Source organism: Podarcis erhardii, assembly GCF_964252035.2.
Source record: "Podarcis erhardii genome assembly, chromosome: 6".
In the NCBI taxonomy this organism is placed as follows: Eukaryota; Metazoa; Chordata; class Lepidosauria; order Squamata; family Lacertidae; genus Podarcis; species Podarcis erhardii.
In genome coordinates, this window is record NC_138510.1 from 79208961 (window position 1) to 79236659 (window position 27699).

At 42.3% G+C, this 27699-nt stretch overlaps 1 protein-coding gene across 4 annotated transcripts in view; it reads right to left on the bottom strand.

Moving 5' to 3' along the window:
- The window catches only part of COL11A1 (collagen type XI alpha 1 chain), a 262353-nt gene that overhangs the window by 151257 nt on the left and 83397 nt on the right, over nt 1-27699 (bottom strand). Inside the window, exons 6-12 of one of the 4 annotated variants that reach the window (XM_081865628.1) lie at nt 12741-12866; nt 12292-12435; nt 11981-12088; nt 8144-8398; nt 5241-5303; nt 1270-1311; nt 847-909 (exon numbers count right to left, since the gene is read on the bottom strand). In XM_081865628.1, the coding sequence (XP_081721754.1) occupies nt 847-909; nt 1270-1311; nt 5241-5303; nt 8144-8398; nt 11981-12088; nt 12292-12435; nt 12741-12866 (801 nt within the window). The remainder of the gene's footprint in view (nt 1-846; nt 910-1269; nt 1312-5240; nt 5304-8143; nt 8399-11980; nt 12089-12291; nt 12436-12740; nt 12867-27699) is intronic. The other 3 variants (XM_081865625.1, XM_081865626.1, XM_081865627.1) reach the window with 3 other exon arrangements.

Below are 27699 nucleotides of genomic sequence, written 5' to 3' on the forward strand. Positions count from 1 at the left end.
CACTCACCTCACAGAGTGTTTGTTGTGGGGAAGGAAGGGGGAGGAGATTGTTAGCCGCTTTGAGACTCCTTTGGGTAGTGATAAAGCGGGATATCAAATCCAAACTCTTCATCTTTTTCTCTTCTTCTCAGGCAGAAGAAAGATTATTACACTTCACCAAGCACAAGCTGCCCCTGCAGCAAGTCTTTCTGCAACTCTCCACTTGGGGAGGTGTGAAAAGTTCCCCTTCCATCAGATGCAATGGGAAGCAATTCCATCAGATGCACTTCCTGTTCACCCACTCATTACTATGTTTCCCACACTGCACAAGGATATCCAGAGCACCGGTGGAAGAAGCCCTGAGGCCCTCAAGGCATAAATTGACCCCTCTCTACTGTTTCCATCATCTCCACTGAATCCATTAGGTCATCTAGAGAGGGCAGGAGTGGCACAGAGGGCCTCATTTGTTAACTGAAGGTTGCAATGTGCTCTTAGGCCTCAGAGTCCTGGACGTACTAGGACAAAGGAGGCCTACTGCTATCCAGCAGCCTTTGTCCAATTCCACCTTTTCAGTTCAGTTCTGATGCGTCTGAAGTCCGACCTGCGATGGGCCCAGCTAGAACTGTCAAAACCACCATCAGAGCAAGTCCCACCTCCCTCAGATTTCAGAAAATTCTACTATGCACCTGATGTTAACAGTTACAATGAGATTCAGGTTTCTTAAGGCATCAGACCTGGCGTCCTTGCCTTAGCTGACATTACCAAGGTTTGGGAAGTTTATTTCATAAACTGGATTATATGCTTCTAACCACCCAGTTTGGGACATAATGCTTTCCTCGTGCTCATTTACAACCCACGCCAACTTACCCTATCGCCTGGGTCACCAGGAGGTCCAGTGGGGCCTTGTGTTCCTGAGGGACCCATAAGACCCTGTGAATTAAAAAACAACAACATTGAGTGGTTGTGCTGAATCACTTTCTATAGTAGTGGTTCAGACTGTGGCCAATTTTGCATCAAGGACCAGCAACGTGCTTTCTATCTGAGCCAATTATCAGTTCCTCAAAAAGAAATGCACAATGATGTAAGCAGCCCACTTTCCAAAAGCCCCAATTTATTTTCATCAAAAAACCACATCTTACGTGGGACTCATGAGCTGCTATGCAAAATATCTGCATTCATTTTATTACAGTGGTATTGAACACAGTTAATACTACCCCCCAAAAATATTTTGTTTTCTTTGGGAATTATTTTTTTTTTAAAAAAAGAGAAATATAAAAATCACATATGTACCGGAGGTCCTGGAGGTCCTGGTGGTCCTTCAATAAGCATCCCCTATGGAAAGAGAAAAGAAAAGATTATACAATTTTGATTGGATAAAGGGCAAAAAGCAAAGAGTACATCACTAATAATTAGAACAAAATCCACACAAATAAATCAATTTAACTTCCATATCTGTCATGTGTTGATTATTTTGCAGTTATTAAAGGGCCATTGCTCTAGCTTGCACATCACATTAAACCATAGTTAAAAAAGAAGTAGCATTTTAGTATACTTTAAATGAAGCATCATTTAAAGTACAATACTTTAAATGAAGCATCATTTCATAAATCCACTTTATGGTAAATTCTGCCTTTTCTCAACAGCAAGGTTATAAAGTGCTTGTTTGAGACCTGGGTTGAATATTCTTGGTCCCCAATGCAATTGCCTATGAAAGCACACAGGACAACAGATGAGAGCTTGTAACAGTCAGGGGTTGCAGAGCAGCAGTGGTTTATAAACTGGGGCTTTCAGTGTGGGTGCACTGATGCTGCAGTACAGTTCTGCAATTCTCCAACAGATGGAATTGGTCAAATTATGGCACTGAAAGTCCAATATCCAGGCTTATGAAAAGGAGGTTACGAAATTATACTTGTTCGTATGTCTTTGTTTGTTGATGTATGTCTGTTATTTTGTTTTAATAACTGGAAAATCAATAAAAAAAATTATAAAAAAAAGAAAGTCCAATATCCAATTTCCTGTCCCTTCACACAATCTTGCTTTGACTGTGATTCAGGATGCAACAAATATCTGCCCATGTTGATTTTCAGGGTGAAAAAACATGTTTTGGAGATACTAAAGTTATTTTCTAAACTTGCAACATTGAGAATGTTTTCTTTAAAAAAACAAAATCCTAAATTTGTTTGCTGCCATTGACCAACATATCCTTTAGTGCTCTGGCACCATTCCCCACCACCGCCACCAACCCGGATTTTTCCTGTTTGGGGTGATCACATCCAGTCAAACAACATCATTAAGCACCCATCAGATTGGCTATGTGCCAAAATCACCAAGATCAAATAAAAGTAAAATAAGAACAGTGCTTCCTGGACTGGTCACAATAATCTCTGCATGTCTTTCAATGAAGTTTGAAGTCTTCATGAAAATCAATTCCACTTTCAGTTCAGTCTCAAGTTACAAGCTCCCACAAGCAATCATAAGAGAGACCAATAATTCTTCTGAACTATGTACAGTGGTACCTCTGGTTAAGTACTTAATTCGTTCCAGAGATCCGTTCTTAACCTGGAACTGTTCTTAACCTGAAGCACCACTTTAGCTAATGGGGCCTCCTGCTGCCGACGCACCGCTGGGGCACGATTTCTGTTCTCATCCTGAACCAAATTTCTTAACCCGAGGTAATATTTCTGGGTTAGTAGAGTCTGTAACCTGAAGCGTATGTAACCTGAGGTACCACTGTATGATAGCATATTCAAACAAACAACTCCCTGCATGGTCAATCTATTGTTGGAGTATACGGCATCAAACTGGCAGGAAATGGGTTGCATGACTGAAAGCTTCAGCATGGAAACCAACATTCATATAGAAAACAACTCTGTTAGGGAAGGGAAGGCCACAATCTTACTCCCTTGACCTCTTGGTTTCTGCACATAAGGTTTTCCTTATGTCAGTCATGCACTTCACCCACTGCAGTTTTAAGTGACACACTACAGGACAGTTTTGCCATGGGATGAGCTGTTTTTACTGAGACCTCCTGTTATCCATCATGGGCCTTTTTTTCTGGTACGTCATCTGCCTTCAGAAGCTGTCACAACAGACAGGAATCCAACAGGTTCAGCATTTTCATACACAAAGTGTAACCACGCAATCATGTTGCATTTCTGCCTGTATACGATTGTAATGTGTCAATAACTCTCTGCTATGCATGTGTATTTAAAAATAAGTTATGCTAAGCGCAAGGTAGGTTATTATCAGACAGAAATTCTATCTACAGTTGCCTCTGGGACTTACTTATGAGTAGCATGTGTGGGATCAGACCACAAGTCTGCGTGATTTGTAGTAGTGCCCCTCTATTTTCTCAAAAATAAGGCTTGTTGAGCTTAATGGGACTCTCTGCCTGCTAAGTATGTACAGAATTCACTTTGCAGATTTGGAGAAAATACTGCAGACACGAAACTGTTGAAGGAGCTGCTTTGTGGACATCCTTTGGGCTTTGAAAATCTTTCTTGCAGAAACTGAACCGCAACTAGACACTTATTGCTTCAGTAGTATTTTGTGTTGCTTCAGAAGCTGCCTTACACTCACAGTTGTGTTGGTTTAGAGCGGTTGTGTTTGCATTGCCTTCCTCACACTGCCAGGGAGCGACTTTGCATGTGTGACAGTATAGGGCTTACAATAGCTAGGAGACCCAGACGTTCTGCGGGACACTTTCGTGCAAATGTCTTCCCTTATTATTGACAGCATGTTTCATCTCTGGCTTCTGACTCGACTGCTGTTTCAGCTGCACCATCATCATCTGTCACCAGTACAAATCTATCCATGCTTCTTCTGTAGGAATCATAGCACTGTAGAGTTGGAAGGGACCCTGAGGATCATCTAGTCCAACCCCCTGCAATGCAGGAATATGCAGCTGGTCCATACAGGGATCGAACCTGCAACCTTGGTGTTATCAGCACCATGGTCTAACCAACTGAGCTATCCAGGCTCATCAGGAGATGCTGCAGAAGGCCAGCTCCTGGCTAGCCATGGAGCCACCATTTAGAATTAAGAGGGGTGGTGGATTTGAAAGTGAACTCAGTTGGGGGGGGGCGGAACAGAGCCAAAGCCAAGCCTTCCTCAGAATTCAAGCCGGGCTTGCACCTTCCTAAAAACATGCCTTGCCAAGAAGGAGGTCCCAGTGGCTAAGAAAGGTTGCAGCAGCAATGAAGCTCTAATATTTTTAAGGCTTGCCTGTTTGGGTGGAGTGTCTATTAATGTCAAGGTAGGAGCCTGTAGCCTACAATGCCTCCTGTAAAACCACTGAGCTGGGAAAATACTGAAAACTGCAGCATTTTCCAGCATTCTCATGCAGATCCTGCAGCTGAAAGATGAAGCAGCAATGGAGCACTCATACCCAGACAGAGGCAGTTACTTCCAAGTAAGCTTGCACAGGACGTGGGTGGCACTGTGATCTAAACCACTGAGCCTAGGGCTTGCCGATCGGAAGGTCGGCGGTTCAAATCCCTGCAACGGGCTGAGCTCCTGTTGCTCGGTCCCTTCTCCTGCCAACCTAGCAGTTCGAAAGCATGTCAAAGTGCAAGTAGATAAATTGGTACCGCTCCGGCGGGAAGGTAAACGGTGTTTCCGTGCACTGCTCTGGTTCGCCAAAAGCGGCTTAGTCATGCTGGCCACATGACCCAGAAGCTGTATACTAGCTCCCTCGGCCAATAAAGCAAAATGAGCGCTGCAACCCCAGAGTCGGCCACGACTGGAACTAATGGTCAGGGGTCCCTTTACCTTTACAGCTTGCACAGGAAGTTAGGTTCTGCTGAGCTCTGCATGGTTTATTTCTGAAAAGAGCACAGAAAGCTGCCTTCTACTGAGCCAGACCACTGACCCATCTAGCTCAATACTCCTTTCTTCAATCTGAGGTCCTCCGGGAATTTTGAGATCCAGCTTCCATCTATCCCAGCCAGCATGGGCAATGGCTAGAAATAATGAGATTTGCAGTGCAAAATATCCGAGGGGCACCAGGTTGGGGAAGGGTTATTGGCAATGATTTCACTCAAAAGAACTTCAGAATGCAACACATGTGCTCTATGGCCTTACCCCAGAGCATAAGATTGTGTTCTGAAATAAAACTGTCAGATGTAAAAGGCCAGGATGTTTTTAAAAAGGTATTTGTGCCCCATTCACATCCTGCAAACTTACTACTTGATCAAGAGCTGAACATGCAGGTGGAAACCGACCCACAAAACGTCACAGTCGCTCACTTCTAAAATACTCACAGGTTCAATCACAGCTGCTTCGCCCTTCTGTCCTTTTTCCCCATAGGCTCCATGGCCATTCACCTGTGGAGGGAAGATACCAAGAGGCAAATATATTAGAATGTATGTCAGGCCCAAAGTCCCCTGCTACAGTGAAGGGAGGAGCATGCAGTGCTCTTTTGATATTGCCAGAATTTGCAGCTCTTTATCAGGAGATAGGCCTGCCCGGCCAGTCATGACAGTGGCCAGTGCCCATCCATCCAGCAACTTGGGCCCCATAACTTGGGCCCTGATTGGCCCATTTGAACCTGGCTCACTGGCCAGGCAGTCACATCCCCATGGCCACAAAATTTGGGGGAATTCCCTATCTGCTGTCGGGAAGGAGGCGGACAGCAATGGTCTGCAACTGATGCCCACTGGGAAAATGGTGAGCATCCATTGTGTGGCAATGTGGAGATGAGCATAAGCATTTGGATCATGAGCCCAAAAATAAATATGGAGGAGGACCCTGAAAGTGCTCAATTCTCACCACAGCTGCATTGGTTATTTCCTGCATTATACCTCCACAAACCAAGGCTGAGCTTAGTTTCCAACGTGGGTCAGAATGGATTTTAAATGTGTCAAATGATGTTTAGATTGCCTGCATATATCTCCATATGAAAACTTGACACCAGAAAGTAGTGTGAGTGAAGTTACAGTTCCCATGGGCTATGGCTTTTGTCTGGCAGTTGTGGAGGAGGAGGAGGAGGAGGGGGGGAGGAGGAGGAGGGGAGGAGGAGGAGGAGGAGGAGGAGGAGGAGGAGGGCAGGAACCTGCAAATCTGTTTAGAGTTAGTCATGTCTATTATTTTCAGTGGGTCTTCTATGAGTAGAACTAACACTGGCTTTTGTCCTGTCTTTGACTAAACTGAAATATACGCTTACAAGTTCAGGACGAGATCTTGTGGTGCAAACGAAGAGCTGTAGCCACCAATTTATTTATTTATTTAGATATCCAAGCAACTATATTCCCTTACAAATGGCAATCTGCCATTTTTTTTCATTCCTGCAAGCATAATTGAGAAAGCTGCTTGTTTATCTCGAACAGATTAAACATGAGTAGAAGTTCTTTATTTTTTAAACCCCACCCCCTCCGCCTCACCCCAGGATTGTTCCATGAATTCAAAGAAAAAAATTGCTTTGGGCCTTGGCTGTCTTCCATATGACAGCCTTGACTGAGAACAGATCAGTTACAAGATGTAGATAATATTGCAAATAGGACTGTAGGTGCCAAGCTGTTTTTAGGTCAGAGGGTGGGATTTGAAGACAAAACATATTGAGGGCTCCTTTAATGTAAGGATGCAATTCCCATCATCCATGGCCATTGACCATGCTGGGTGGGAATGACAGGAGATGGAGTCCATCCACACAGTTATCCCATCCTTGTTTTAGTGGGCCTCCTCAATGAGATATATGGAAACTGACTAGGATGAGGTTTGCCTCCTCCTCTACTTCCAGCTGAAATCTTAGTGAACATTATTGCTTCTGGAACCTCACGACTCCTTTCTGGTTTAGTTGGCCCTCAGGTGTAACCATAAGGTATAAATAATAATAATAAAATTTTATTTATACCCCTCCCTTCCTGGTTCAAAAAACCAGGCTCAGGGCAGCTAACAACAAATTTAAAACACTTAATTGATGCAAGAAAAAACAGCATAAAATACAGTATAAAACGTGAATAACAATAAATTCAGAATTCAAAAATCAATTTAGGGGGGAAATCCACCCAATAAACAGTAGATGATCACCAGGGCTAGCTGGCTAAATTAGTCCTATTTGGGCTAGCGAGGAGACCCGGAGAAAATTAGTTGTGGGATCCCAGAGCGGGTAATCTTCATAAAAAGTGGAGGGGGAGGGAAGGAAGGGGAATAAAAGATCAGGCTAAGTTCAAATTGAAAGCCAGGCAAAATAGCTCTGTCTTACAGGCCCTGTAGAAGGAAGTTAAATCCTGCAGGGCCCTGGTCTCATGGGACAGAGCATTCCACCAGGTCGGAGCCATCACTGAGAAGGCCCTGGCCCTGGTGGAGGATAATCTGACTTCCTTAGAGCCTGGGACCTCTAAACTATGATTATTCATGGACCTTAAGGTCCTCTGCAGGGCATACCAGGAGAGGTGGTCCCGTAAATACTTGTTTCAATTTTATAAAGCATCTACACATGCAACACCCACTCCCAGCTGTATAAACTGCCAATAAAGTCCCTAAAGTCCCTACACCAGTGGTTCCCAACCCTTTTTTGGCCACGCCCCACCTAAGCATCTCTAAAATCCTGATTCCCCCCCCCCATGACAATAATAATTATTATTATTCAAATGTGAACACCTATTCATGTGGAGGAAGCCTAAAAGGCCATTCACTGTTAATAACTCATTCCCAAATTGCCCCCCTTAAAAATCAAATTGCCCCCCTGTGGGGCGTGTGCCCCATGTTGGGAACCATGGCCCTACACCCACCACACAGAGGTGTCATGTTGCCTATAGGTTTTTTCTACCCCTCCTAATTGTTCAAAACCAATTAATATGTATTTTTAAGGGGCCAGGGGATAGTCTTTCCAAAGGTACTGCACAGTGATGGCAAAGTATTTTTCTGTCCCCACAATGCCCCCAAATCTTGTTTTGATTTTTTAACTAGTTCAAACTAACCACTCCCTTGGGTCTCCCTCTGTGACTCTGTGATTCCTCCACACCTAAAATGTGTCCTTAAAAAAATAAAATAAAAGGCTATACCCGCTTCAGCCGTACTCACTTTCACATGTGGGTCCCATAGGGCCGCCTATGGGTCAGTGCAAATGTTGGCCTGCCATAAATAGTCAGAAAATGAAGACAGCTATGTTTTGCTACGAACCACTTGCCACAGTTAAAGAGCAGCTTGGATGTCCCCAACTTACGCTTGTTTCTGTGATATCGGTCTCTGCTGGAACACCAGGCCCAAACTCCTCATTAGTAGGGTTGGTTGGCTTCTCTTCGTATTCTTTATATTCATAAAAATCATATTCGCCTACTTCTCCATCTACCACAACTTCAGATTCACTGCGGTCTACTCCTCTGTTTCCATAATCTGTTTCCTCAGTTTTTTTAGTCTCAGAGTTATACTCTTCTCCTGTTACGTATTCTTCAGCAAATACTTCTTCAACAGGATTTTGCTATTCACATAAGCAGCAAAGGTTTTGGGAATAGGATGAATATGTGGATTACTGTTAGTAAAGCAATATAAGCATTCAGTAGATTTGAATATAATGGCTGATGAAATAACACAAGAGCGCTGGAATCTTTTAATTTGCTCCTGAAAGACTGGGAAGCCAGAGTTTCAGGGGTATTAAAAGATCACCCAATGCACATACCTGTGTGCAATGAAATCAATGCTTTCATAAACATTCATTATTATTACTATTATTTCATTTGCAAAACCGTTAAATGAAACCCTGGTTCCACTGAACTATTTAGAAATATTCAGTTCAGTATGACCATCAATCCAGACTTTCACTCACTGATTTTGCAGTATATGGCAAAGCACAGACGCTAACGCTGTAATATGACATCTTTATGCTAGGTACATCAAAGTTTTCATACTTGGCTTCACAGACTTTTTAACATCAGCCTCACTGTTGAAAAATACATGAGGGTTTGCATCCAGTGGTGTTACTCAGTTAACAGAAAGGCTTCCATCAGTACAACAGAGAGAAAAGCCATTTTCAGAGACTTCTCTCCTTCCTATGACCTCACCCACCCACCACTCCCATTTCAATGTGCCCTGGAGGACTATGTGGGGGAGGGGAGAGGGACATCACTGAAAATTGCTCCCTCCCCCATTATACTTCAGGGGGAGGGAGTAAAGCCAGGAACTGATTTCCTCCACTTCCCTCAGTCCTGTATACCTGAAGGAGCGTCTCCACCCCCATTGTTCTGCCTGAACACTGAGATCCAGCGGCGAGGGCCTACTGGCGGTTCCCTCACTGTGAGAAGCCAAGTTACAGGGAACCAGGCAGAGGGCCTTCTTGGTAGTGGTGCCCACCCTGTGGAACGCCCTCCCATCAGATGTCAAGGAAATAAGAAGCTATCCTATTTTTAAAAGACATCTGAAGGCAGCCCTGTTTAGGGAAGTTACAGATAGGTAGCCGTGTTGGTCTGCCATAGTCAAAACAAAACAAATTCCTTCCAGTAGCACCTTAAAGACCAACTAAGTCAGTTCTTGGTATGAGCTTTCGTGTGCATGCACACTTCTTCAGGTATCTGATACCTGAAGAAGTGTGCATGCACACGAAAGCTCATACCAAGAACTGACTTAGTTGGTCTTTAAGGTGCTACTGGAAGGAATTTGTTTTGTTCTGTTTAGGGAAGTTTTTAATATTTAACGCTGTATTGTTTTTAACACTCGATTGGGAGCCGCCCAGAGTGGCTGGGGAAACTCAGCCAGATGGGTAGTGTATAAATAAATTATTATTATTATTATTATTATTATTATTATTATTATTAAAAAGTCTTGCAGTCAGCTGACCAACACCACTGGATACAATACAACCCCTGGAGTACAAAATAAAGGGGAAAGCACAATAAGCTGCAGATTAATCATATGTGGTTAAATAACTTTCTGGTTTCAATGTGCAAAGATTTCATTTGATAAACACTACTATCTCATGGAAATTTTAAAACGAGAGAACAGAAAAAAGAAATATTTCTAATAAATGCTATTTTGCAGCATTGCATTGTTTGTACACTTAAAAGTGTATGTGTCTCACAGAGAGAAAATGGTTTACAATGTTTCTACATGTAACATTCAATACATCTTGAAAGCTCAGGACATCCTTTCTTTTCTCAGTTATGAGAACTGTGTGAAACCAAGCAGTTAGCTTTTATGCACCAGCATTATCTAATAGCATTTTCTTCAAGATGCCCAGCCCACAAAAAAAAAAGAGACCCAACTATGGAGGCAACAGGTTTGGGTCACGGTTAGGGATGTAGAAATGTTTTGCAAGGGAAACAATCCATTTGAAGAACTTCCTATGTGAAGCCTTTTGGGAAATGAACGGGTGGTGTAGAAAACTACAGATGTGTTGCTGGGTAAAAGACATAAGGCGTAATAGGAAATGGGAACTTTCCAGTCTCCATATATTTCAAAGCAGCAGTGGGACCCATTGTGCTTTTATACAACTCTCATTTATCTAAATGGAGGCTCCACAAAAAAGGAGGGCATTGTTTATTTAACTGATGTAATTAACAGGAGATGTAATTAACAGGAATAGCCACAAGTTAGTCACTCCAATGCCTACTGATACATACACAAAGCATCAATGCATGGGTTTAATAATAGAAAATCTTATTATTTCTTCAAAGTACATTTTGAAACTGCTTGGATTTTGCCTCTACCAAGATAACAGGATTTTGTACATATTAAAAGCATTGCATGCTGACTGAAATCTATTTCCTTCTTTTTTTAAGAAAAAAAAAACACTGTGCCTTCTAGCTAAAAGTATATTTGTTTGTTATGAATGTGTGTGTATATGTTTGTGCATACAGAAACACATGCACACAAACACACACACACACACACACACACACACAAACATTGGCTTTTTGTTTTATGAAAGCATTTTAATGCACTTTCCAAAGTAATAACCTTTGCATTTTGTCATTATGTACTTGAAACATGAAATTGTTTACAAGAGCAGCAAATAACTTGCAGCATAATGCAAAACCTTTGGAAAACCATGGTTGTATAGCAAGTCGATATTTACGAAGCAAAATATCCACATTCATAAATGTCAGTTGATTGCACACTCCAAATTTCAACAGAAAATGAAGGACAGTTTTGGACAATTTCCAATAAACCTTTCCATTCAGGATCAAAAGAAAAGGCGTATTGGAAATCCTAAGGTACATCTTTGCAATGCAACTTGATTCTGCAGAGTAGACACAGACCTCCCACTCTAGTAAAAGAGATCTACATATGAAAGCATATTGGGAGCCAATGGGAACTGACCAGGTATGGATGGATCTGCATATGGATGCTCATCCACACGGTGTGGTTGATCCAGATGGCGATTCATGCATCCAATTCATCCCCATTCACTATATGGCATGAATGAGGTGCATGTTTCCATTCACAGTGCTATGTGTGTGGGAAAATGCATCCTGGCCACCATCTTGGAAGAGTACACATTGTTGTGCATGACTATATCTACGTTGGGGCTTTGGAATTTATGGAGGATAGAGTTAAAAGCATTATCAGTAGGCTGGGGAATCAAAGACCAAGTTCAAGGCCACCTGCTTATGACCTTTCTCTACCTCCACTCACCATCCAGTCACTGCATTCTTTTCCATTAAATAATTGGCCTTGTTTGAGCTATGCCTCTCTCCCTTGCAATGCCAACAGACACTAAACTAACCCTTCCATTCATCCTCATGCCACGGAAATCACAAATATGGGCAAGATCTTGTGTCAGGTTTGTGCTGGGTGAATACTGCACAACATCAAAGCATGTATATGATTAAACTCTGAGAGCTTCTTTTTTGCAATCTCTAGGTGTTATTTCTCAAGCAGAACTGAAAGGCGAAAGGCCAGATATTGGAGTAAAACTGTGCATTTCAGGAACGTGCCACAAGCTACTTTGGTCTTTAGAGGATCTCTCATAAGACTAAATGAGGGCAACCAATTATGACTTGGTAAAAGTTATTGACTAAGATCTTTTGAAGTATCCTTGCCTGTATACTTTTCCATTCCTCATTACCTCATTTGGTCCCGTCGTTCGGCTCGGAGTCTCAGTCTGGTAGCCCTCAGAGGTCCCATAGTCAGTTTCAGCCACATTATATTCATTATATTCATCGACAATGTTGGCCTGACAGGAAAGAGAACACAGGCCATTAGCCACAAAAGAGGAAGACAAATGGGCAGGCGGAATCTCTGTTCAATTGGGTTGTGGTATTAGCCAAAGGTGAATTCATCTACTGGGGGTTAGAGGCAAGCTACTCATTTCTCAACATCACAGATCTTCCAGGCTTGGTCGAGGAAAGATCTTGATTATTTTTGGGCTACCTTTACCCCTAGTTTGCTTTTTGCTGAGGCTTGATAGCTTTTCTTCTTCTTGGATGAAAATGATTCATATTTTTTGAGTGTGAACTTTTGGGAGTTGCTCTTTGAGTTAGCAGCCACTGTCCTCTTCTTCTTTGGGGCTTTGTTCTTTTTCTGAAAAAGGGTGTTGAAAGATGGAATGGGAAAACATAAATGAATGAAAGGGGAACAGCAGTGAGGTAGAAAAGGAAGCAGAGTAAGTCAAAAGGCTTAAAACAAACAAATAAATAGATAGATAAGCAATTGCTGGTGGTCTTCTGCTCTTCCACTGTTGAATTAAAATGAGATTTAGGGACAAACAGGAAGGCAAGAGAGAGGTGAAAAGGAACAAAAGGCTTAGCTAACACAAGACACCACATGACAAGACCACAAGGGAGATGACAGGGACGTCACACAACACACACAGCACATGCCGTTACCTCAGTCTGTGTGACAATCTCGTCGTACAGTGGGGGTCCCTCTGTTACAGAGTCAAGGTCTTTATAATCTTTATAATCTGGATCTCCATAGTCATAGTCATATTCAATTAAATCTTCAGTTCCATACTAAATTGTGAAAGGAAACATACCAGGCGTGGCTGTGTTAGTGGCCGCAAACTATATTAGCAGTCATGGAAAGCTCTTTTACTCACTTGGAAGAAAACGTTAAGAGAAGTAAAGCACCAAACTTCTATTAGCAAGATCTCCTTATTTTCTTTCAGATTTATATAAAATAAACATGAAGGTAATGAAAAAGCAAGGAATAGTTGCATTAAAATGTTATCTTTTACCAGTGCTAATTTTTCTAGAAAAAGAGGTGCCAGAACTCACCATGAACACCTCTTAGAATGGCAATGGCGCACATCTGAGAGGTGCCGGATCTGAGTTCCGGCAAGTTCCAGATGGAAAAAAAAGTCCTGCTTTTACAGCAATGCAACCAAAGGATGGTGGTTTATGACCTGGTTTAGAATTGGCCGATATTTAGTTACATAGAACACCTGTGATAATGCATGGAAAAGTTTTTCTTATGTTTCTTTACTGGTGTTAGTTAGCTGGCAGGTCCTATTGACTACCTGTAAGAAACATATTGTCAAAAATGTCCTTCAGTTCCCACCACTAAGAAGGGTCAATAAAAATGACACTGGATATGCAACAAACAAATCATTACTCATCGGGGAGGGCAAACATTTAAATCGGAATAGCAGCCTCTAAACATGCAGTGCTAGCATGCCAACAAAGTTATCTGACATGCTAGCAGTGCAGGCGAAAGGGAGAGTGGACCAAGTGAGATGTTTCAATTCAAGATGCATGTCAAGAAGTCTTAAATTGGGTGTAATAAGGGAGATGGCAGAAAATCACTTCAGACTGCAGGTAGAGGATTGCAGTGTGAATCCTCACACACATAATAACTGAGTGTCATGCTATTGAATCACAAGAAGAGGGAGAACAAATCAGGTTTGCTTAGGGTTGCCGTATTTCAAAAACCAAAAATCTGGAAACAAACTTTTTTGGCCTAAAGTTGTTGAGCTTTTGCCCACAGTTGTTAATGCCTAGACATTGTTTCCAATGGCTGAATCCTGGGAATGTCCGGAAAATTCAGGACATATGGCAACTCTAGGTTTGCTGGCCTGGCACCACTCCCTCCACTGCACCTTCCCATGTTTTGGAAGGGGAACATCTGAAGATGGGAATCTCCTTTACCCATGAAGGCTTCTTGTCTCATTCAGAACTCTGTGTGATCAGGTTTCAGAATGAAGCAAGGAGCCTCCACCATGGCTTCTCAACTTCAGAAATTGTCCCTCCAACATGTGATGGGGACTCAGTGGAAGGGGTGGGGGGTCAGTGAGCACAGATAGAGAGCCTTAGTTAACCCTGGAGGGCAAATGTTTAAAATGTACTATGTCAATATCTCTTGCTTTTTCATAAAATGCAGTGACTATGTAAGAAAGCTTGTAAGAAAGAAAATATGGATTATTTTTCAATAATTCAGCAATTTTACTCTAATGCGCATATTGTTAATTCCCAGGCAAAAATAAAACAGAACACTTTCCCCAGACTTTTAAATAAATGCTGCATAAGTAAACATTTATGTGAGGAAAACACTGGGAAGGCTCACAGATGTGTATGTATGTGTGTGAAACTGATTTAATTTTATTCAAATACAGAATGCTTTTTAAAACCATGTTGACGTCCAACAGTGAAAATACCCTGTCACTATTATCAAAATGGAATGCCACACTCTGAAACAAAACCACCCACTTATCCACAAAATATGTCCACAAAATTAGAAATGAACATAAGCCCTGGTCACTTTTTCATTCATGTAGGCCTGACGTGTGGCTTGGGGATTGCGCTCACTTGCTTCACCCTTTAATCTCCACGAGTTCATCTGATTTAGGATCATCTTCTAGGGGCAGCACATTAAGTTCATCAAAAGTTGACAGATCTTGGCCCCACGGTTGCACTCTGTCAATTGAGAATGTGCTTTAGGCATAAATCAGCTTGGATGGAGATATGTGCATGCATAGAAATCTCTTGATATTTTGCATGGCTGGAATACTGTACAGTTGGGAATCTTAGGTGAGATAACCACACAATATTCTGGAGGCAGACTAGAGTGAAGATGTCTCCATTCCAGTCTGCCACTCTTGCCCCGCCCATTTAAACTGCCATGATTGGCTGGTTTTAAATAAAAGCTTTGGTGGGCAATCCCACAAGCCTCCACGGCCGGTTGAAAAGGATTCCAAAGACCAGCCACAAGGGGAAATGGTCTATTCTGTGCCCCGATGAGGAAAGCTGGGCTGGGCTGCAGCCAAAGTCCACCTGCAACTCAGGTGATTGACCATTCAGCACAGAAGCAGCATTCCTGTGTACAGCAGCTTATTGTTTCCCTCGGGGCCCTTCAAACTCGACAAGCCTATGATTCTATGAAATCATTTGCCTGTGGAATTTCTGCCTGCTGCTATAGTGTTAAAGGCACAGAAGCCTTGCTGAGAAATTTTGGCATGCCCTGTCTTGCTAGTATATAATAAATGTTGAGCAGTTGTAGCTATAAGATGATTATAGCTATAATGAGGGTGGTAGTTGTGGCATTTACCCTGGGGCCTAAATACTATCACAAGCCTGCCTATAGAGTCTGAAGTCTAGCCCAAAAAGACTTGTCACCTTTTTATGGTCCCAAGGAACAGGCAGCTAAAGCTACATGGGCCCACAGATATTATAAAACTGGCCAAAACCTGCCAACCATCAACCAAGTCAAGATGTAATGAAATCAGAATCTATCAACCCTAAATAAAATCAAAAGAGGAACATGCATCTTTCCCCACCAAGTTCTTCAATGGTACTTAACAATTTATAATGCATAGGTCCGAGAGTTTCAGTGTCAAATTAAAATATGCAAAGGAGACGTCTTTACACACGGCACATTTCCCTGAAGGTGATTTTTGAAAAGCACAACTCCATAAGAAATAGTTCCTCTTGTGTCGCAGCCTCTCTGAAAGCTCTATTGATAGAGAACAAATAGGTTGTGTCTGCAGAGGAATGTAACACCTCAATGTCTGTCTCCTCTGACTAGTCAGCCAAAGAGGTTCAATTGCATGCATTCATGTGCTTCTCTGGGCAAACAAACAAAAATGAATGAAAATTTGTCACTGACGAAAACGACATTGAGTACACTACAATCGTTCTATGATGGAGAAAAGCATTTAAGTGTGACAAACAGATATAGTACTTTTTTATGGCCGGGGTCAGATATTCTAAATTATGCAATCAAATTGTAAAGGCTTTCTACTGAAAGGCTTAGATTGCAATCTGTCCAGATTTTGACTAGTCTTGCTGGTGCCCTTCTTAAAAATGTCCCAGCTTAAAACAAAATAGAGGGCAGAGGTTTGGCCTTAGCACCAGGCATCCCAAAACATCACCCCCGGTGGCGGGGGATGGCAGTAGCTGGACATTTAAACAAGGTTTGTGTTTCAGAGTAATTCCTTTGAATTTCAGAGCTGCTGTAATGCAGCACTAAGAATGTGGATGTTGTGCATGGAAACACCTGGTTAAAATCACCTCATTCAGCTATCTCTCAAGGTGGGTAACTGGGAGAAATAAATGTGATAATGGGTCTCTCTTTCTCTCTCTCTCTTTTCTATACAAATGCATTTTGTAAGGATCGTATTTTTAAACATATTTTCTTTTTCTTTATTCTTTTTCTCTTTTGATACATTGCTTTTTAATTATCTTTTTATAAATGTTCCTAAATTCTAAATTATTTGTATAGAAATACAAAGATGGCTTGTAAGACGCAGGACCTGAGCTTGGAACAACTAGACCAGACCTCCTTATTTGCAGGAGTTCACATGGTGGAATGGAAGAACAAAGGCTTAATAACCCTTCTTCCAAAAGTGAGGGGGAATGGCCTACTGTAGCTAAGCCTGGCAGGACAGCCCACTCTATGGTCTTAACCCCTTCCATGCATTAATTAGACTTAAGCATGTTGGTTATATGAGGCTGGATATCCCACAATTACGCTAGAAGTTGTCTTGTATCAGGTCGAGCTGCTTGTCCAAGGCCAGTATTGTTCTCTATCTTGACTAGTTGCATTTCTTCAAGGTTCCAGACAGAGATCTATCCCATCTCTTGATTTTTTTTATGTATGTATTTTTACGGGAGATGGCAGGTATTGAACTCACAATCTTCTGCATGCTTGCAAAGCAGGCACTGTACCATTGAGCTAAGTGACAAGCATTATTATTTATTTCTAGCACTCAGCCGATCAGTTACCCAGCATTTAAAATAGGACTGCATACTGTTTAATAATATTTCTATTTAGTTAAAAATAATGATAGGATCAGTCTGACAGCAAAATTAGTGCCTGCTCTGGACTGTGCCAATCCTGTGGCTAATTCAATTGCTAAGGGCTGGTTAGAAAAAGTTCTTCAGAGACCACAAAACAAACAGAAACATTGACTGAATCAAAAAAAACTGTGCCAAGTATGCTAGAATTTTTTTTTTTTAAAAAAAGGCACACAGACAGTGAGTAAATTGATATTTCTGCTAAGCATTGCCAAAGGCACAGTTTGAAAAGCCCGTCATTCATGAATGAGAAACTGCAAAGGCACATATAAAAAGCAAGTATATTTAGCGGGTTGAATTGCATCATACACGATCAACTGGAAAATATTTTAGTTCTTCTAGGATGTTGCCTTTGACATTTCAACAAAATGTAAGGTCACTAAAACAAGGCTGCATTTTGGTTGCACATTCTATTCACGGAGCAGAAATATAAAATCCTCGTGATAAAATGTGGCTGTAATTTTCCTTCCGTTTCACGTTATTCTGAATGTGTGTAGCGGTCCTTGGTAAACACTTTTAGGAAAGAATTCAGTGGGCTGCTGAAATCTAATATCTCAGGATATTGGGGCAAAGCCATCACGGTTTAATGGATGTTCAATGTGGTCCAATGTCTAGCACGTTGGAGTTTGGTCAAAAGAAAGTGTTTGTGAACTCAATGGGCATGATTAGGAATGCCATGATTCATCAAGATTCACATTCTCATCTGTACAAAAGTAATAACTGCCGTTCACATAAGATATTTTCAGGATCACTAATGTTGGTTACAAATCTAACAACAACAAAATGTATGCTCAACCCCTAACAGGAGTGTCTGTGCTCAGGATTCTTGCCAACAAGGCAGCAGCAGATGATGGAGTAAGTCAGCTGTGCTTTCCAAGCCTCTGTATATCTGGTTGGAAGAGGAGCAGCAGCAGCAGCAAGGTCAGTGCAGTGCAAACACACCAGTGGGAGAACTGGATCGGCTCTGCCAGTGCATTTGCATTGCACCAACAACATGCCCACCACTTCCCAGCCTGCAGCAGAAATGGAAGCAACCAGAGATCAAGTGAGTGGCACCTCTCTGCCACCCACTTTTGTCTCCAAGGTACAGTGGTACCATGGGTTACATACACTTCATGTTACATACGCTTCAGGTTACAGACTCCGCTAACCCAGAAATAATACCCGGGGTTAAGAACTTTGCTTCAGGATGAGAACAGAAATCGTGCTCCGGTGGCGCGGCAGCTGCGGGAGGCCCCATTAGCTAAAGTGGTGCTTCAGGTTAAGAACAGTTTCAGGTTAAGAATGGACCTCCAGAATGAATTAAGTATGTAACCAGAGGTACCACTGTACTATCAGTTGTGGAGGCCTAAAGGAAAACATTCCATTTCACACGTCTCCATTTCCAGTTTTCTTTTTCAGTTGACACTCAACCATCTGCGACTACAGAGCATGCTCAGTACTTACTTGGGATTTGTTGTTTTTTGTTATTTTCTGGGGGGGGCATTGCTCCCTTAGATTTTTTTTGTTTAACAAAATGTACTTCTGCAAAACTCAGGATTTCTTTTGTTTCACAGGGGCCCCATTTTGTCCCCAATCCTTTCGGCATTCACCGCTTGAGTTCACTATCTGAGAGAATGATGTTCTGATTCACCTGTGCTAGGTAAGATAGACGTGGGGATCCAGGGCACAGTCCTTCAATGGCTGCGCTCGTTTCTCTCTGGTTGGGGACAGAGGGTGGCGCTTGGGGGGGAATTGTCATCCCGCCACTCCTTGGTGTGTGGTGTGCCCCAGGGTGCGATACTCTCCGCGATGCTTTTTAACATCTTTATGCGCCCCCTTGCCCAGCTTGTCCGGAGTTTTGGGCTGGGCTGCCATCAGTATGCTGATGACACCCAACTCTATCTGTTGATGGACGGCCACCCTGACTCGGCCCCAGACACACTGATCAGATGCTTGGAGGCTGTGGCTGGATGGTTACGTGGGAGCCGGTTGAAGTTAAATCCTTCAAAGACAGAGGTCCTCTGGCTGGGACGGGACGACATGGGACTGAGGGGGCAACTCCCATCTCTTGTGGGGGTGCAATTAGTGCCAGCACCGTCCATTAAGAGTTTGGGTGTAATCTTCGATACCTCCCTCTCTATGGAGGCGCAGATTGCAGCTATAACAAAGGCGGCATTTTTTCATCTCCGCCAAGCTAAGCAGTTGGCTCCTTACCTCTCTCGCCCTGACCTAGCCACTGTGATCCACGCGACGGTCACCTCTAGACTGGATTATTGTAACTCGCTCTACGTGGGGCTGCCCTTGTGACTGACCCAGAAACTCCAGCGGGTGCAGAATGCCGCAGCGAGACTCCTTACGGGGTCTTCGCTTAGAGATCACATTCATCCGGTGCTATACCAGCTGCACTGGCTCCCGGTGGAGTACAGGATCAGGTTTAAGGTGCTGGTTTTAACCTTCAAAGCCCTATACGGCCTAGGGCCCTCGTACCTACAGGACCGCCTCTCCTGGTATGCCCCACAGAAGAACTTACGGTCTTCAAATAAAAACACCTTGAAGGTCCCAGGCCACAGAGAGGTTAGGCTGGCCTCAACTAGAGCCAGGGCTTTTTCAGCTGCGGCTCCAACCTGGTGGAACGCTCTGTCACAAGAGACAAGGGCCCTGCAGGACTTGACATCTTTCCGCAGGGCCTGCAAGACAGAGCTGTTCCACCTGGCCTTTGGTCAGGGCGCAGCCTGACTCCCTCCTTTGGCAATCTTTACAAAACTTTAGTTTATGCTTGCCATCAATTTTGATTTTAATTAATTTTTATAATGTTTTTATAATGTTGTACTGTTTTAGTGTTGTTAGCCGCCCTGAGCCCGGCTTCGGCTGGGGAGGGCGGGATATAAATAAAATTTATTATTATTAAAAATTTATTATTTGTCGATTCCATAACATTGCGTCCTTTGTGGAAGATAGTCCCATTGAAAAATATTTGGACACAAGGAAGCCACTACTAGTTCCCACTCAATTCTCACAGAAGTAGCAAAATTTATGGCCGGTATGGCAATAATCAAATGGCCTTCTGAATAACATGATCCATGTGTAGGCTGCAAATTTGGGGTGGGGCATTTCTCCCATTTGAACAGGGGGTGGTAGCAGAGTTAGTTTATTTGTTCATTTTTTAAAAAACCAAACTTTTAACTTTATGCCATCACCACCAGAGGTGGCAGCAGTGCCAACAACAGGGCCCCATTCCTGTGGCCCAGGCACCATCTTCTTAATTCCAAAGTCCTCTCCTCACCCCCCATAAATCCAAATTCTGTTCCTGCCCAGAGAGAATCACTTAAACAATTAACACAGGTAATATTTTTGCATTATCTTAGCCAAAAGGCTGAGAAGCCATCACTTGAGCTATATTTTCAGACAACCATCATCTCAACCCTAGAAGACAGGTCTCTTTCACCTTCAATAGCTGTGTAGAAGAAGAAGAAAGAAAGCTTATATGACTGAGTTACAGCAACACCTGTAGAAATTCTCTCTTCTACACAACTATTAAAAGTGCACATCAGGGACAAAGGGAAGGTCTACGGTGAAGCGTCAGCAGTGAAGATCTCTTGAGCAAAAATGTAAAGGTGTCAAGGATGAGTCAAGAGAGTTGGGGGGCGGGGAATCCAAGCCATTCATCTGCAAATGTTAAGAATGAGTAAGAAGTAAGATAGTTACAGGTTATTCAAGAGGCAGACCACTCAGGTAATCTTTTGCTCAGGCAAAGGACTACAGCCTTAGCAGGATTTCTATGCAGCATTACACTATGTTAAGGAAAATGGCTAATCCTATAGCCAAGATGGTGACACAAATACCACAGCAATCTCTCAGAAGCAAGGGCCTTGGATCAAACTTTCACATGTCCGACACTGGGCTCCCCTCAACACCCTCTGCTTGCACTTTAAGCTGCCTGCTGCACTGTGATTCTGTATAGCAGAATTCAGCAGGCAACAACTGCTTCCTAGCCCAGGGAACGGGAGCCACATTTGTTTCTGATTTGATGTCAAAGTTCTTTTTTTTATGTCCATGTATTTTATATTTTATGGGGTGTGTGTTTTATTTAAAAAATAGTTCTCTGCACCAGCCGGATAAGGTTTTGTTAATGGGTGGTCTAAAAATGTTGTCAATAACTAATGCAAGATGGATTGAAATTATACGGGGGAGGGGGGGGTGAGAGTACAGGCAAGAGAGAAGCCCCAAGAGAAAGCTTATAGGTCATCAACATGTTAATTCTCCTTCACATTTCTGAAGTAATGCCGGTAGAAGAGAAAGGAAGATATGATGTGTGGTTATTGTTATTTCACACGTTGCAAAAGCAATTGCCATAACAAATAATAATAATAATAATAATAATAATAATAATAATAATAATATCTTAACTAGGGATGCTTGAGGAATTTGTCCTGATCAGCTTCTCTTTGCCCCTCTTTGCCTCATAGAGCTACAATTCCCAGAATTCCATGGAAAGAAGGACTGACTGTTAACCACTCTGAGAATTGTAGCTCTAGGAAGGGAATGGGACTCTCCTAAGAACTCTCAGCACTCTTTAACAAATTAAACTTCCCAAGATTTTTGGGGGGAAGCCATGACTGTTTGAAGTGGTATGATTCTGCTTTAACTTTATAGTGCAGACAGGGTTGCAGAACAAACTCGTGGAAATATGGCTAACTTAGGTCCACTTATTACTGTGAGTAGAAATTGTTTGAAAGCAATCCATTGGCTTTATATTATAGCTTATGTCATAATGCTTTTGTAATTTTTAATTTCTTCGTATACTGTCCTGAAATTGATTCCTGGATGACAGGAAGTTTGCTTTTGAGAGAGAGAAAGTGTGTGTGTGTGTGTGTGTGTGTGTGTGTGTGTGCAGAAGACAGTTTTTGTTTGCATTTCTGAACTCTGAGACCTCTACTGAGACTTTTCTGGGGATTACTTTGAAATCTGCCCAGGCGGGCAGCTTCACTCTTCCCATTCCTTCTCATCCTGTACATCTTTAAATAAAGAGGCTGTTTTTGTTTTTCTTCTTTGATAACGAGACTATGCACTCTGTGGTTTCCCAGCTCCAAATGAAAGAGAACTGATGCAGCCAAACTGCCCCACTGCTTAAGGAAAGGGAGAGGAACAGCAGGAGCACATTCCAAGGATCAAGTAGCTCCAAGATCACTGCTTGCAGCTACCTTCTGAAATGTCACACACATATTCCGAGGCTCAGCAGATGAGATGGTAAACACATTTAGCTGTAAATGGGAGGACTCACATGCTGGAATTCATAAGATAGATGAATGAATGCTGCCTACAGTGGAAGATCTTGGGGTTTAAAATTTCATTGACCACCCAAACATTCAATTCAGCAGGGTGGCCCTCTACCATGGGGATGGCGTACATCTTTCCAATGAGGGGAACGATGTTTGGCTGGCGGACATTTCTGTGGGGATTAGGGATTGGTTAAAGGTCTGAGGGTATTGACGGCGAGCTTTGCTCGAGTGGCGGTTAGGCATTGGTCAAGGTATTGTTATATAGATGAATGGGGGAGGAGCGCCATCACCTCCCCCAGTTATTATTATTTTTTTAATAATATTTATTCAAATTTTCAAGATACAAAAACATTTAAAGCATAAACAAACAAAAACAGAAAAAAGACAAAAGACAAAAAACCCAAAAAAACACCTCCCCCAGTTATTGAAGGGTAGTCCGGTAAAGGACTCCGGGGGGCATGGCCCCATCCGAAGCCTATGGAGGCCAGGGCCCAAGGCACGCCCCCGAGCGGTGACCCCAGGGGATTGCCTAGTTGATGTGCATCAGCAGGACTCCCCCTACTGGTGGTTAACCCTTACCGGCCTTCAGGCAGACAGACTGAAACTGGATAGTTGATTAGATTAGGACCAATGCCTAAGCCAATACCGCTCATCACCTGTAATCAATAAAGTTGTGGCCAATTTTAGCTCATTAACCTTAATAATGGTGTCTCGTGTCTTTATTTCTACTGGGGTGAGGTGGGAACTCGCCACGCAACACTTGCGGCACCTCCAATGCTCTGCTCCTGGTGTAACCAAACCAGTTGTGCTCCCCTGAATCTGCCTCTGCTGCCCATAGAAAACTAGACATCAAAGGAACCTGTTCTAGCCTAGCCTTACTCCAACTAGTCCAACCTCTAGTTGTCTATGTGCAGGGATTTTGTTGCTATGTTGAGCTTTTTTGCAGAGGGGAACATTCAACCATAGAAATTCAGATGGAGTCCGGAATGAAGTTTGCCACCTCATCTGCTGTTTGTGACAACTGGGCCCAAAACTGTTTCCCAGGTTGATAGAAATATGAAAGAGATAGGACCATATTCATTATTCATGATAAAATTAGTATTCATTTGATTGATTTGATTTCTTTCCCACTCCAGCCTGTGGGCTCAGAGCTGTTTACAGCAAGGTTGTTTCTTTTTTTCATATTTACTGCAGGTGTGAGTTAACAATACATTTAGAACGTTTATATTTTTTATATTAATTCAGTATTTATTATGCTATATTAATTAACAAATATTCTAAATTAACTCACACCTACACTAAAGATTAATTTGCACTGTGACTTTCATTATAAAGTTCCCTTGGAAGACATTTTTACTTGCATTTAGCGGGAAGGTAGGAAATAATAAATGTGCTTTCCTTTCGCTGGCTCGCTATGTTCCGTTAAAACAAATTGCATCTCTAAGCAGGCACTGCAGGCAAGGTTGAATTGGAAGCAGGGATGGCCAGTGTGATGATGTAGCCTATAGCTCCCATCATCTCTTACCGCTGACCACACAGGATGCAGCTGTTGGGAGATGGGGTCCACAACTTCGGGAGAACACCATGGTGTTATCTTTGAATAAAAAGACACGGGAAGCTTCCTTATACTGAATCAGACCCTTGGTCCACCCAGCTCAGCATTGTCTACACTGATGGCAGTGGCTCTCCGGCACTTCAGACTGTGTCCATAACTAGTGCATTCAGAAACATTGGGAGCCATGGAAACTTGCATTTCCCTTGGTCCCAACATCCTTGGACACATTCATGGGTAGCTCAGTTGATTAGAGCATGGTGCTGTTAGCACCAAAGTTGCAGGCTCAGTCGCCATAAGGGACAGCTGCATATTCCTGTATTGCAGGGGGTTGGACTAGAATCACTAAATGGTCCTCATGGTCCCTTTCCAACTCTATGTCTATGATTCTAGATGAGCTTTAGCCTTTTTCTTTTGCCAGGAATAGAGCCTTCCCCGCTTTCTCAGTGGCAGTGTAGTGTGCCAAAAAAAGTCCACAGCAAGTCTTTGGTCTCAAGGTCTGACACACAGAAATGTCATCGCTAAGCACCAAGGCTTGAAGACACATCAGGCTCAGTCTGGATACAAGTGACTGCCCCAAATTGGGTTTGAAATCCTGGAAAGGAATTGCAGGGAAGTTGTACAATGCTTCCCACATAACTCTCAATAATACAGTTGAAGGGGAGGGAACTGTCCCAGTTCCAGCTGCAGAAACAATTTGCATTAAACCTCCATGCGATTTCCTTTTTTAACATGACATCAGAACAGTGGAAACGTATTTCCTCTCCTGTCACTTTTTTGGGGGGGACATCTGAAGTTACAATAAGGCTACGTATGTGTTCCTCGTAGGGCTCCAGTCCTGATGAGTATTGCACATGGATGGGTGTTTTGATATAAACTTCAGGACGAAGAAAACCTGGCATTCTTTGATGAAACACGATATTTCCATTGTGACCTCATGCTTTCTTTACCAGAGAGAAAAGCACATTTATATGACACAACCTGATCAACATGCAGTCCCAATGGAAAGGACTGGTTTCTTCATTAAATCCTCATTTTGGGAGCACCACTTCACAACTTCAAAAGAAACTGAGCTGTAGGGAATATGCCAAGTGGAAAAAGTATCCTCTCTCTCTTTGAAAGTGCATTATTTTCTGGGTATTGCAAGAGGGAAAATATTCTGAACTCCCGATTCGACTTTGCTTTTGCAAAGGTTTCTTATAAGAAACATGCTTAAGACAGAAGACAATCTAATGTAAGTTTTTTTTAAAGGTTGTGGATTTGCTAAACAGTTCAAAATGGGTTTTATTTACTAGTCTATGTGTGATAGGATTGCCATATATAAAAAGAGGGCAGCTTGGGCCACTGCTAGTCAGGGAAAGAGGCATGGCACAGACAACAAACCCAGACATTTCCTTTAAAATGTAAAAATCCGCCCGGATGAGTATGTTGGCCCCCCAAAACAGGACATGTCAGGGTTTACCCTGACATATGGCAACTCTAAGATGTGACAGCATGTGAGGGAGGGGAGAGTTGTCTTGCAGCATGCAATTAGTGTAATTTTTTTGGGGGGGGGGGGTTATGTCTGTACATCCACACAGAGTGCTTGCTACTTAGATTATGGTTATGGTGGAGAGAAAGCACAAGATGACAAACACAAGCTTAATTTGAGGGTGATAATAAGGCTGCCTGCACAGACCTACCTGGACACTAAGATCAAGATCAGAGGTCCTCCTGGCTGTGCGACAAGCTGCAGATATCCCTCTAGGAACAACTAGGAAAAGGGTCTTTTCTGTGATGCCAACCATACTCTGGAATGACCTCCCCACCACCCCCAGAAATAGGACATGGACTGACTTGGATACAATTTCAGCACTTGCCTAAAGGCTATCTTGTTCACCGTGGCCTTTGCTGGATGTTGATGTTATAGAATTTTAAGTAATTTTCCTGATTGCTTCATTCAACTTGAGTTTAATTTCATTTGCATATTTTGCATTGCACTTTATGATATTACTGTACAGCACTGTGCAATGCCCACATAACAGGCAGTATTCAAGCATATTGATAAATAAATGATAAAGCATGCTCTAAGTTAATTGTTGCATGCTTCTGTTTTCGGCCATTTTCTATGGCGGGGGAATGGTCACATATTAGGGATACTTGAGGTATCCAATCTTTGCAAATTCTAGTGCTAACCGACCTAATCCAAACATCTCAGAGTAATTTGGAGATTGCAGTGTTGCCACCCACCAGATTTCACACTTCTATGAGTGTTGTGGCATAGTTCTTGGCTCAAAATGTATCAAAATCCATGCAGAAATGCGTATTTTGATAGAAAATACATTTTTGCATACATATTGGAATGCAATTTTAGTGCAGTTAATAATAATAATAATAATAATAATAATAATAATAATGACAGATTAATATGGAAATGGGTCAGGAGAGACTTATGAGCAAAGATGTGCAGAAGTTGCATGGACTTCAAAAAGACTGAACCTGAAGCTTTTCTCCTGGGCATGGTTGGCCAGCTGGTAGTGAAGAAGGATAGGACGTTCTTTATGTATGCTACTACAGCAGCAAGAATTCTTTTGGCAAAGTATTGGAAGACGCAAGAACTCCCTACTCTGGAAGAATGGCAGACAAAGGTGATTGACTTTATGGGATTGGCAGAGATGACCGGCAGAATCCGTGACCAGGGGAAAGAGACAGTGGAAGAAGATTGGAAGAAATTTAAAATATACCTTAAAAATTGTTGTAAAGTTGAGGAGTGTTAAGATGTCAAGGACTAAGAAACAGAGAATTACAGCTGTAACTAATAAGTTAAAAAGAACTTAATGAAGGGAACTAAAAATTTAATTGACCGGAGGGTTGCTAAAGAAATGTGAAATAAGGATGCAGGGAAAGGGAGGTATGGGGAAGTCCGGGGAAAGAAGGTATAGAAAATAAGAGTATGAATTTATACTTGTTTAAATGTTTGTATGTGTTTTTTTTTCTTTGTCTTGTGTGATGTTTGTGTTTAATTATGTGTTTGGAAAATGAAAATGAATAAAAATTTATTATAAAAAAAAACCGAAAAGACTGAACCACCCATCACCCTAGGTGGAGAAACAGCTGCTATTTCTGTCTATGGCAGCCTTTTCCAAACTGGTGCCCTCCACATGGTTGGACTACAACTCCTATCAGACCCTGCCAGCATCAGGAATGATCAGGGATGATGGGAGTTGTAGTCCAAAACATCTGGCTAGCACTAGCTTGGGGAATGTGAGGATACATAATGAGTAACAGCAAAGGGAAACATGCGCCTATGGCATATCTCTGTCACTCTAATTACATACCAGCAATTTTACAGACTTCTTCTAATGTTCTGGTTTGACCATATTTGGGGGGGAAAGTTGCAAATAGCAGATGCTACTGAATTTTGGAAATGTTTGGAATTAACAATGGATTTGGGTTCTGACTGAATCATGACTGGGCTGCCCCGGAACACATATTTATGAATAAAGTCATCCAGCATGTAAAGTCCTAGATAACAGAGAAGACAGAAGGCAGACTTTTGTAAAACCAAACGAAAATTAGATCAAAACTGATGGGATTCACCTATTCGTATTTGCCACAGACTTTAGGCAAGTTTCTGAAAGAGGGGCCCTTTCAGCCAATTGCCTCCATGCTATTCCAGGTGGCACAACTCTGAGGCAAAATCCTTATCACGTTAAATAATTTGAGGCAAAGCTGCATTGAAGAGGTCAGTTCTCAAGGACTG